The sequence below is a fragment of the Daphnia pulex genome, chromosome 2 (assembly GCF_021134715.1).
Source record: "Daphnia pulex isolate KAP4 chromosome 2, ASM2113471v1".
Lineage (NCBI taxonomy): Eukaryota > Metazoa > Arthropoda > Branchiopoda > Diplostraca > Daphniidae > Daphnia > Daphnia pulex.
The window spans coordinates 1,398,773-1,409,992 of NC_060018.1; the positions used below are offsets into that span (position 1 = coordinate 1,398,773).

The 11,220-nt window shown below is 37.8% G+C and overlaps 2 protein-coding genes across 6 annotated transcripts; one reads left to right on the plus strand and one right to left on the minus strand.

The window, feature by feature from the left end:
- Nucleotides 1–815: 815 nt before the first annotated feature.
- On the minus strand, nt 816–6,764 carry LOC124204676 (DNA excision repair protein ERCC-5-like). 4 transcript variants are annotated; one of them, XM_046601800.1, is made up of 14 exons: nt 6,670–6,757; nt 6,519–6,606; nt 6,353–6,433; nt 6,199–6,293; nt 5,939–6,141; nt 5,663–5,873; nt 4,209–5,528; nt 3,920–4,133; nt 3,793–3,852; nt 3,646–3,736; nt 3,489–3,571; nt 1,631–1,818; nt 1,397–1,565; nt 816–1,306 (listed from the first exon to the last, which is right to left on the minus strand). In XM_046601800.1, exons 2-14 carry the CDS (start codon nt 6,604–6,606, stop codon nt 1,029–1,031), a joined length of 3,081 nt encoding a protein of 1,026 aa, XP_046457756.1. In that variant the 5' UTR covers nt 6,670–6,757; the 3' UTR covers nt 816–1,028. The 4 variants fall into 4 exon arrangements, 3 of the variants coding, with proteins under 3 accessions (XP_046457756.1, XP_046457749.1, XP_046457764.1); XM_046601793.1 differs by having other exon boundaries at nt 6,519–6,764; XM_046601808.1 differs by lacking the exons at nt 6,519–6,606; nt 6,670–6,757 and having other exon boundaries at nt 5,939–6,124; nt 6,353–6,367.
- A 206-nt stretch (nt 6,765–6,970) lies between these two features.
- LOC124204663 (ubiquitin-protein ligase E3C-like) lies at nt 6,971–11,206 on the plus strand. 2 transcript variants are annotated; one of them, XM_046601776.1, is made up of 14 exons: nt 6,971–7,228; nt 7,296–7,773; nt 7,836–7,989; nt 8,056–8,252; nt 8,317–8,474; nt 8,541–8,689; nt 8,755–8,996; nt 9,064–9,263; nt 9,322–9,508; nt 9,573–9,809; nt 9,870–10,114; nt 10,176–10,391; nt 10,455–10,583; nt 10,646–11,206. In XM_046601776.1, the coding sequence occupies exons 1-14, from the start codon at nt 7,109–7,111 to the stop codon at nt 11,069–11,071; spliced, it is 3,138 nt and encodes a 1,045-aa protein (XP_046457732.1). In that variant the 5' UTR covers nt 6,971–7,108; the 3' UTR covers nt 11,072–11,206. The 2 variants fall into 2 exon arrangements, with proteins under 2 accessions (XP_046457732.1, XP_046457739.1); XM_046601783.1 differs by lacking the exon at nt 10,455–10,583 and having other exon boundaries at nt 10,176–10,327; nt 10,953–11,206.
- The last annotated feature ends 14 nt before the right edge of the window (nt 11,207–11,220 follow it).

Genomic DNA, 11,220 nt, shown 5'->3' on the forward strand with positions numbered 1-11,220 from the left:
AGCTCAAATTATCGGAATTCCGGAGTTCTATTGTCGCGTGTGGAGTACTACTGTAGAGCACTGGAGTTCTACTGTCGGGTATTTTTGAATAAAATATTGCGGTTCTATTGTCGGCATAGAATCATCGGTTTAAGTCCAGAATGAGGCCCTATCATCAAAGTGTCAGAGCTGGAACGCATCAAATGCGAAAACAGCCTCCTAGACCTAAACGCAATCTTGGAATTTGTCAAAGATAGTCTTGCAGAAAAGCTGACAAAAAACGACGAATTAACTTCTCCTAATTTTGAACTGGAAAGCGAAAAATCTTTGCTAAAGCTAGATAATGACAATCTGAAGAAGGAGGCTGAAGATTCCCAAAAGGAACTTGAGAGATTGAAACAAAGTATCCTCTTGGCTGTCCTGAAATTTTTAATTCTCTTGTGTTCCTAGCAAAAATCGACAAAGTTGGCTGAAGAGCAAGTGGAGGCACTATCGGAAGCTCTGGCTGCACTGCAAGAAGCAGTTAAACATACCAACGACGCAGCTAAAGCAACGAAAACAGAAAGCGAATCGATGAATTCCCTCGCGACTAAAACCGAAGCAGAACGTAAAAAGAGAACTTGGATAGGAAAACAGCTTGACTAGCGCAAGACCAGAACCGAAAGTCACAGTACGAAGATGGGTACGCGAATATGCTGGAAACAACAGGAATCAAGATGGTGGAAAGGGCCAAAAATCTCCAAGATCAATAAGCGAACAACATAAAAGCAAAAGGCAAAGCGCTGAAAAAAGAAAGCTAAAACACTTTCACGGAAATAACTCAATGACTCAATTCATTCTGATTTGCTACTACGACCTTAAAAGAAATTTGTATTGTTGATCTAGTAAATATATTCACTTTCCGAAATTATATTTGCTGGTAGAAGTATTTTTTATTGGTATTACTTCACACAGTGCCCCGCGTTGGTAAGGGAAAAAGGATATCGTTTAAAAACCAACAAGCAAGTAAAGGCAAAGACCTGCGGTGTCTGTGTTACCGATGCTCTGATTTATGATGAATTCGAATCCGACTCTGATAATTGCACACGAGAAGACGCTGGTCTAGGTTGACGAGAAAGACGTTTGCCACGACCCCTGGATTTCTTAAACAACTCAATTGCTTTTAATTTGTTTGCTACTAGTTTTTGCTTGTCATTTTCTTTTTGCCAGATGATTTCAGGTGCTTTGCTGCTGTCACCCGAAGTAGATGCCTTTGGTTCGTCTGATACTTTCGTAGTTTTCAAAATCTTTTTACTACGTGCAGGTTGTTGACTTCGCTGTTCTTTTCCTTCAGTAGAAAAACAATAAATAAGTAAATACATTAATGCATAATTCGCCATACATTTAAGTTTAACGAGAACAGAAATTATTTTGATACCTGTGGGACGTGCTTTGGAGTTGGAAGATGTTTTGATGGTGTTCTCTATTTCTGTATCTTCCCCACCAAAGTCAGCTTTGCGAAGAGCGTTCATAACTCTTTTACTTACTATAGTAGCCATTTTAGGTGGAAATTTCACAGAAAAGTAAGTATCAATTCTCGTTTGACACTGTTAAATGAGAACGTAAAAAATATTAAAATTACCCACAAATTGGATAGATTAGAACAGTATACTTGTTTGTCTTTGAATCTTTCGAGAACTGGGGTCACCACAGAGTTAAACTTATCTCGATTCCATCCAATTTTTTCATGTAGAAAATCTCGTAGCGCATCCATATCAGGATCAGTCCAAGAAAATTTACTGCGAGATGCATTAATTTCTGGGTTGTGGTATGCGTCAACAACGGCTCTGTTCGGAAAACCTACAATATAGCATTTACAAAAATTAATGAATTACAGTAATTTATACGGAATGTCACAGATTTTCGTATATCTTTTAAATTAAAACGTGACGATTATTGATCAAAGACTCCCGAAGAAGACATTTGGAGAAGAAAACATTTATTTCACTTCAGCTTTTCGTACAGCACTATTTTTCTCGTGCAAACTGATGTTCGATCTCGTAAATACCAACTTCATTTTTTGCCTTTTCATCATATTCAACCCACTCTTTGTCAGACAAATCGACATCGCTAAATTTTGTTCCACTTTCTAACCCCTCAACGAGCCAACCATTCTAAAAACAATATAAACATTATTGAAAAGTGTTAAAATGGGCCATAAATTTGACATACTCTTGGTGAAAAATCAGTTGGCTCCATACCACGACAGTCAAATTTAACTATGGTCTTAAATTTACCCTGGTCTTCATCATTATAAGATGTTAGGCTTTCAGGAATGATATCTAGATTGATTGATGTTAAATTATTTAGGACACTGAAATATTAAAATATAATATTATCTTTGATAATACCCATATTATTTTCTCGGGAACAAAGCTTACACTTGAACACTAAGTTTGCTGTCCCTCTCCCTCCCTTCACATCATTTGACTCAGACTGAGTGATGTAAATCCATTTATCTGACACTTCATTGCAACTTCCACATTTCACCTAATGAGAACAAGACAATAAAATTGCCATTTTAGGGCAATCTGGAATGTTTTAGATTTGAATTTGGCTTGCCAAGCCAATACACAGGAATTTATGAATGTATACCTTAAGATACCAACGGAAATCTTCTCCATCAGATCGCAAATTGGTTACATTGTCAAGCCTTGCTCTGACTTTTAACCCAATTTTCTGAAAAATGAATGAATTTTCGACTTATTTAGACTACATTAAAATCAATATGGAAAAGTTAACTACATCATTGATTGTTTTAGTTACTTACAACCATCATGTATCGAACCGTTACAATAATTAACTAAAGTTTCGATGAGAGTTATATCAAATAAAATAGATAATGTCGATCCTGTCGATGGAGCCAGAAAAGAGAAAACCAAATATACAATCAAAAAACAATGTTAGCGACATATTGTCATCTGCTGGCGCGTTTGCCAAGTTAAGTATAACAATTTGCATCTATATGTTTTTGGATTTTTTTTTTACAATACAACTTCGTAACTCTTAAGTTATAAGTTATTACTTACAAGGAACCAGAGTATTATAATAATAATAATGTAATAGATAATAAAATATAATTCTATTGCTCTGGTAAAACAAACCGAACAAGCCCATGACTTTTGAGTTTGACTTCTAAATTCTGAATTCTTACTACAGATGGAAAATTAAGTTAAAGATAGAATATCCCGCCAATCATGCAGTGAAAGCAAAATATGTAAGGCTTAACATGAGAATAAGACCAAAATGTAGAAAAAAAAAATCTTAAAGTTGCAAGCAAAAAATATGCGTAACGCTTAAAGATTAGAATGGGACCAAAATATTGTTTTACAAAATCTGTGAAGCAAAAATCAACAACGATCTAACGTTGTCAGTGGTCATCGCATCAATAAACTTAGTTGGTGTGTACTGTAGTACGGAGAAAAGCGGAGATAGATTTAGAGTGGAAATAGTTGTTATAGAAAACTTACCGGGTTTAACTTGTAGATTTCGTATTTTCTGTCGAATCTTATTCTCTGGAGGTGCATTTTTCTTGGCCTGGACTTTGTGAAGCCTGAATTTCAAAATTCACAAATGAGCCTGTTATGAGTCACAAATTTAAAAAAATTATTTAATGGATTTCTATACCAATTACTAAACTCTTCCAATGCTTCCAAACCAGGATTTGGAAATTCAGCTAAAATTTCTAGGGCACAAACCGGTCCGACACCTTGAATTCCTGTTGTATGCAGTGTAAAATGAAAACTTTATAGACTCGATAATATTGCTAAATACCTTCAGTATAATCGCTTCCGGTTAAAAGAGCCAAATGAACAAGTTTTTCACGTCCTAGTTCTTGAAAAAAAAATTATAATTTATGTTTATCGTTTACAAACTAAAAATTGCAAAACAAAACACTTACTGAAAACATTGTAAATGTCATCGGCTTCGAAGAATTCTACAAATTTCCCTTGATTAAAGAAATTTTTGTAGACTCGGCGTCCTCCAAACAGCCAGATATCGCTATCGTCCGTTATGGTGCCTTGAGTTAGACCAGCTTCGTCCAAGAAAGCGCACTGCGCCTCAGCTTCCATTGGAGCGACTAGATAAGGAATTCCAAATAGCCTCAGCAACTCCTACAATACAGCATTCTAATGTGTAAACATAACACCACACTTCTATAGCTACGGCATCAAGTAATAGAATCATACCTGAGATTCTGAATACATCTGGTCTGTAATAGATGAAGCTAGGCGTTCTTGCCGTCCATGTTCCTGAATTAAAATCGACTGCTCTTCGTTGATCACTCTTCCCATCTCTTCAAGTTCTTCTTTTCTCTTGGTTGTTATTGTGTGCACTACTGGTGATGGTGGCTCACTTAACTTCGTAGTTTTAGGCGAAACTTCAAAAGCCACTTGAGATCTTGAATTTTCTCCTGTTATTTCAACATTACGAACTTCAAAGCTACCTTCAACATCGTTTTTATTGTGAGTATCTAGCATTTTCGAAGTTTCTTCAATGGTAATAACTGAGGAAGACTGGGATAAGTTGTCACATTGGACAATTGGTGGTGGTTCAGTGGAAATTCTTCCTATAGGGATAGGAGGAGACGACACATGTTCCTTGACGAACGCTGAATTTTCTAATAAAGGTTTTTGCACCATAACATCAATTACTTCCGACAAACTGTGCGGCTGCTCAACAACAGTTTTACAGTCAACGAAAGAGTTTTCGTCGCTTAGTTGTAAATCCGCTCCATGAGTTACTTGTGTTATTTCCGATAATATCAGAATATTTTCTTTTTCAAGAGTTGTAGTGGTTGAGCTCAATACTGTTTCTTTGCTAGCGGCTATTATGGACTCTGTTGATTTGCATGACGTAGTGTTATCCACAGGCACAACAAAAACATCAGGTTCTTCCATTGACGAATCCTTTTCAACTGAGCTGAGATCATCCGATTGATGTGTTGGTTTTTCAGTTTTCGAGGGAACGGCAGAGGTAAATATATCAGCAAACATGTCGTCTTCTTCAGCTATTGCAGGATTGATCGGAATATCAAGGATGACTCTATTCCCAGGGTATGGTAGAGCTGATGGAACTTCTTCGAAATCCGAATCTTCGTCAGACGAACTAATACACATTACTGGTTCCTTTTTTTGTTCACTTCCAAATATTGCGAATAACTCTTGTTGACTAAATCCATCTTCATCCACTTCCAAAATTTGTTCGGTGGCTAGGTTCTCACTAACTGATGCGACTTTTATGGGCTGCTCTATTACGTTCGGGTCGGTGGCTTTTTTTGGTCCAATTTTTGTCGGTGACGTAGAGTGTTGTAAAGCTTTTTTAATCAATACGTAGTGAGTAGAATTGTCAGAAGCAATTTTGTGTGACTCAGCTACGTCTCCTTGATTTAATGCAAACTGTTCATGATTCTGTTGACCGATTTCTTTTACCACCTCATTCAGACGCTGTTGCAAATTTCTTCGCTTCAACAGCCTTTCCATTTGAAATCCAGAAAAATCATCAGCCTCCTGCATTTAATAAAATAATCCAACAGCGTTGAAACGATTAGATAAGAGAAGTCAAAAGAAGACCACGGGAATTATGATCCCCCCTCTCCCCAAAAAAAAAGAATAAGCAGCAGGAAACATGCTACCAAAATTACCTGGGGCATTTGGTGAATCCTGTTCCAGGAAGATTGCTTACGAGTGTCTCGCAGTTCCAATAGAATTTCATGTTGTATTTCAGTTGGCAAAGCAAGGAAAGCTTCACTTGTAACATCTACTGAATGTATGTTGTGACCTTTCATATGTAAAGAAATTGCGCCCAGATTTCCATTTGCATCGTCGTCAAAATCTGATTCTGAAGAATTGTCCCTAAACATCAACATTGTTATTAAAATGTTAAGAATTTCTGTGTCAAAGAATTAACAAAAATTTACTCAGTGTTTTGATTTGGAATTGGTGGAAGCTCAAATAAATCAGGTTCCAATTTTTTCTTTTTTAACAAAGGAGCTCCAGATTTCCCTTTATTTTTGCCAAGTTGTTTATTGATAACTTCTGACTTAATATAGTTTGAAAGGATTTTCTCTGCAACCATATCATTGTTCTTAACAGCTGTATCTCTCCTGTTATGACGTGCAGCCTAAATTGTATTTTATGATTTCAAAAATTGTTGAGTAACATGTAAAAATAAGTGTACCATGGTTTGCCGTTTCAGTACTGGAACCCCTCCATCAAAAACAAATACTGGTTTGATTTTGAAAAACAATAGCTTGCAAAGACGGTGGCATAAGCCTGATGAGAAGATGAATTAATCTAAATTAATCAAATAATGGCCTTGTGAATTGAATTACCCAATAAGTGGGCATTTGGTAATGGATTTCCTTGGGCATCCCGGAAACCTTTAGTTGCTTGATGAAGCCAAATAGACACATCTAAACAAATAAAAATAAAAAATGATATTTTATGATTTGTTTAGAGTGAAAACAGCATATCTCAACATGGTATTGAAGAACTTACCAACAGCGAGAACTTTATTCTCAAGGGTTTCTAGCGGAACAGGTTTGCCAACCGGTTCTAGTAGATTCCACAATCCATGAACTCCCATCTTTGAAATCACAAATTATCTCGTAAAAGTTTTCCTTCATTCAAAAGAAATTACTGCTCTTACAGATGAGACAAAGTTGTCTCACGGCATGCTTGTTTTCAAACAGAAATCGCTTGGAATATCTTCTGCTAGAATGGACAGAATTGTTTAGGTTGTGTTCACTAATGCTTCACCAGAGTTGGCTGCACTAATTCAATATAATAAAGATATTAAATGGTCTGAAAATAAAAGAGAATATTTTACGGTTTGTGTTTTAAACTTTTAATTGCTTTTTGAAAATATTCCCTGTATCTCGCGATCCGCGAATAGATTTTCTGCCATTTCACCTGTTTATAGCTTGTTATTTTAATTATGCAACATCGTAAGTTTAGTCATTCTTGTGAAAAACGTCTGCTGTTCAGTTTCCCAAAGTCACCAATTTATCACAATAAAAGGATAAAGGATCCAATTACGGCAACTCGCAAATAGTCCACAAGACCTGGATCGATTCGTTGTTTTTGAAATGTTTAGTTTTGAGGGAGAGTACAGGCGAAAACCTGTCCAAAGTTTGGGAGGCGCATCAAAACATAGTCAAAGAGACATTTTTCTCCAGAGAACACAACTAGAAAGGCAAAAAAGAGAAGTAAAACAAAAATATTGCATTTCAACTCAAGATCATTCATTACTAACCTACTTTATTGCTAATGCAGGATTTACGTCGACAAAACCAAAGTGCTGTTATCATTCAAGCTTTTTTTCGAGGTTGCCAAGCTAGATCCCTTCAAAAGAACATTCAACGACAAGAGTTTGAAAGAATACAGGCCACCAATTTCCAAAATATTAACTTACAACTCTTGACATCTTTGATCAACAAACTTAAGTTCTTCTTTGATAAAGAGAAAGATGCTAACAAACTTGTGTGGCTATCACAGCTGGTGATAAAAAATTCACCTAGCATAATGAAGCAATGCCAAACTGAGAAACCATTCACATTTAGCCTTGCTCAATTCCTCAGCTTAACTCTGTGCTACATATCTGATACTATTCATTTACCAACTGGAGAGAGCAAAGGGTCCCACTGGAGGGTCTTGGAAATCTTCCTCAATGCAGAGGGCTGGAGAAAAAGTGTAGGAGTTCAAACAGCTGATATGATTTTGGGTTCAATATTTTTTTTCCTGTCTCGAAAAGGTAACATTCTCTCCTTGTTATCACAAACTTTTTTTTGCAAATAAAAATTATCTTTATTTTAGGTTATTTTACCCAGTTACGCCAGATTGTTGATGTTAAAATACCACCTTTAGTTGAGCCCACCACAAAGGCACCAACCCCTCTTTCTGGTTGCCTGTTGGACTTTATTTTTCAACCCCTAGAATTTGCATCGGCGACAATGAATATAAATAATCGGTTTGAAAAAGAATTTTTCTATTTATTATCCCACTTTTAAATTTATTTAAATTTATTTTCGTTTAGTAACACTGTAGTTGCATCCTTTAGCCGAGAATTTCTGGAACCAGCGTATTCAGAACCAATCACAAATTTCATTCTTCCGTCTTTGAGGCAGAATAATAACAAAATTCCTTTGTTATGTTTGCTTCAAAACAATGAAGCTTGTGCAAGAAATCCGTGGCTTCTTCATAGCATTCTGGTGCTGGCAGATGGACACCCTGGTAACTTAAGAATTCAGTTAACATTCTTGATTCTATAAGTACCAACGATTTCTTCTTAAAATAGAACTTAAGGACGATAGAGTGCTGTCATTCTACGTTGCCACAGTAAGTCGTTTAAGCGGATGTCTCCAATTCATGCAAACTGCTGAAGTTCACGAAGACGACGACGACTCAGACGAAGAAGATGTACAAACTAACATATTTAAAGCTGCCGAACAAGAAGTAATAACCTTGAAATATCTGGTTCATTTCGCAAATCAGTAATGTCATTTTCCTTGATTGCTACAGATAATGACTCGTTGCTGTGAGTTACTTAATAATATCAATACGGTACATGTATTGGTAACAGCCCTGCAAATCCCTGACGTTCTACCAGATTTGTGTGTCGTTGGTCACAATCTGTTGCTGTCTGATCGATTGGCGCTCCACAAGTGCAGGTATAGCAATACATAAATTTACTCGTCTTGACTCTGTAATTTTTAACCGGCGCCATAATTTCTAGGCTACTTTATACGTTGGCTTTCAAACCTTGTTATCTGCAACAGTTGTTAGGCCATATCAAATCAGAAAAGCAAGTGTCGCTGTTTGGTTCATCGGATACGTCCTTGGTTCAACTTTTGGCGAAAGGTGTTCATCTGGCGCATTCGGAAATTGACCGAATCGTACCCGTGTTAGATGTTTTCTGTTCACTTTTCAGTCATCTTTTAGTAACGTTGGACGACTCCGAATTTTACAACGAATCGGGTTCGTCTTCTACATAGTTTTTTTCGAAAATAATTTTTAACTTAGCAATTTATTGCTCATTTATTAGATCCAGTTTCTGGAGCTATGCCGTTCAGCCTAACTGAAGTGGTCGAACTGGCTTCTATATTGCGTGACGTTTGCCTTGGATTGGTGGAACTTGCTTATCCTGATACTCGCCCAAGCACCTCCTTCAACTTTGTCAAGACCCGTACTACTTCCACCGGTAACACACAAGAAGATACCCGACTGTGGATGCATCTGTTCAAAGTAAGGCTAATTTATTCAATACATGGACACAAAATGAGTGATATACCCTTCATTGTAGTCTACAGTGAATCTCGTCAGCCAGTTGCACACAAGAGATACGCGCCGACCGTTCTGTCCTAGTTGGGTTTGGATAACTGGAAGAATTGCCCTGCCTTTGGAGAGGAATGGCCAGCTGTCTTTCCGTAGGCAAGGCAGACTTCACCGTCCGTTTAGGGCTATCCGACCATTAACCAGGAATGAAATTGGTAATTTTTCCTTCGTGTTGACACTCTAAAAGAGTATAATTTACTTAATAATATTTCTTAGTAGAAGAGGAAGGTAGTTCTATGTTGTCAACAAGAGAGGTGCGAACCTTAGCCATTCTGCGTGAAATTCCGTTTGTGTTCTCGTTCACCGATCGGGTCAAAATGTGGCAGCAATGGATCCTCAATGATAAAATGCAGCAACAGGGAGAGGCCAATTTCCTTCGAGGTCCATCCATTCAGGTCATGATTCGCCGGAATTATATTTATGAGGACGCTTTCGATAAACTTTCCCTTGAAAATGGTGAGTTTCATTCACAATTCTGAAGGATAACAGAAGATTAACTGAAATTTATCTTGACAGAACCAAATCTGCGATTTAAGATGAGAGTCCAGTTAACGAATGCTGTAGGATTGGACGAAGCCGGAGTCGATGGTGGTGGTATATTTCGTGAATTCCTGTCAGAGTTGCTGAAAACGAGCTTCGATCCGAATCGCGGGTTTTTCCGCTTAACACACGATAACTTGCTCTACCCTAATCCCGGTGTGGCTGTCCTCGTTTCGGATTTCCCAGCCCATTACTACTTTATCGGTCGTATGCTGGGAAAGGTGGGATTGAACACAGCTTCTTAATGCTTTATGGTGGTTCTAATGTCGTGATTATCATTAGGCTTTGTACGAGAATTTGCTGGTGGAATTGCCGATGGCGGATTTCTTCCTCTCCAAGATCCTCGGTCAGGCCAGTGCTAGTTTAGACGTCCATCATTTGGCTTCCTTAGACCCAGTACTTCACAAGAATCTTCTTTATCTCCGCCATTATGATGGTGATGTCACCGAACTAGGACTCGATTTCACCATAGTGAGCAGCGAATTGGGCGAAACGAGGGTAAATTAGTCGAGGAATATCTTTCCACGGGTTTCTTTTCAACCAACGACTTTCTCTATTTAGGTGGAAGAACTGAAACCGAACGGATCCAACATTCCCGTCACGTCTTCAAATCGTATCGAATACATCCATTTGGTGGCGGACTACAAACTCAACAAGCAAATCCGTTTGCAATGCAATGCATTCCGCCAGGTATGATGTGTGATTTTTCACTGGTTAATTTGCCAGTCATTCACTGTTCAATTGCGTCGCAGGGATTGGCGAATGTCATCGATATCGAGTGGTTGCAAACATTTAGCTACCGAGAGTTGCAGGTGTTGGTGTCAGGTGCATACACACCGGTTGATTTAGAGGACCTTAAACAACACACGCACTACACCGGTGGCTACACTTCAACGCATCCAGTCATCCAAGGATTTTGGCGAGTCGTATCCAAGTTTGACGATTCCGGAAAGCGACACCTGCTCAAATTTGTAACCAGTTGCTCTAGACCTCCATTGCTTGGCTTTAAAGAATTGGATCCGCCTTTCTGTATTCAAAACGCCGGTACGGACGATCGACTCCCGACCGCAAGCACCTGCATGAATTTATTGAAGTTACCCGAATTCCACGACGAGAACGTTTTAAGAGATAAATTAATCTATGCTCTTCAATCTGGTGCCGGATTTGAGTTGAGTTAAAAGATTTAAAAAGTTTTCTGAATGGACGAAATGGTCAGTTTTTGTCCTTTTTTTTCCTTTTTTAACATAAAAAAAAATGTATAATTTAGTGAGACTTTTCTTGTTCCATAAATATATGAAACGCTTACGTACTAATGAAGTCCCACAAA

Excerpts from the sequence above, each read along its gene's own strand:
- LOC124204663 (XM_046601776.1), top strand. The coding sequence starts at position 7,109 with ATGTTTAGTTTTGAGGGAGAGTACAGGCGAAAACCTGTCCAAAGTTTG. Across the intron at positions 7,229-7,295 it reads TAGAAAGGCAAAAAAGAGAA|GATTTACGTCGACAAAACCA; the intron begins GTAAAACAAAAA and ends TTGCTAATGCAG. Across the intron at positions 9,264-9,321 it reads TGTGGATGCATCTGTTCAAA|TCTACAGTGAATCTCGTCAG; the intron begins GTAAGGCTAATT and ends CCTTCATTGTAG.
- LOC124204676 (XM_046601793.1), bottom strand. The coding sequence starts at position 6,606 with ATGGGAGTTCATGGATTGTGGAATCTACTAGAACCGGTTGGCAAACCT. Across the intron at positions 6,294-6,352 it reads ACCAAATGCCCACTTATTGG|GCTTATGCCACCGTCTTTGC; the intron begins GTAATTCAATTC and ends TCTTCTCATCAG. Across the intron at positions 3,572-3,645 it reads TTGGAAGAGTTTAGTAATTG|GCTTCACAAAGTCCAGGCCA; the intron begins GTATAGAAATCC and ends TTTGAAATTCAG.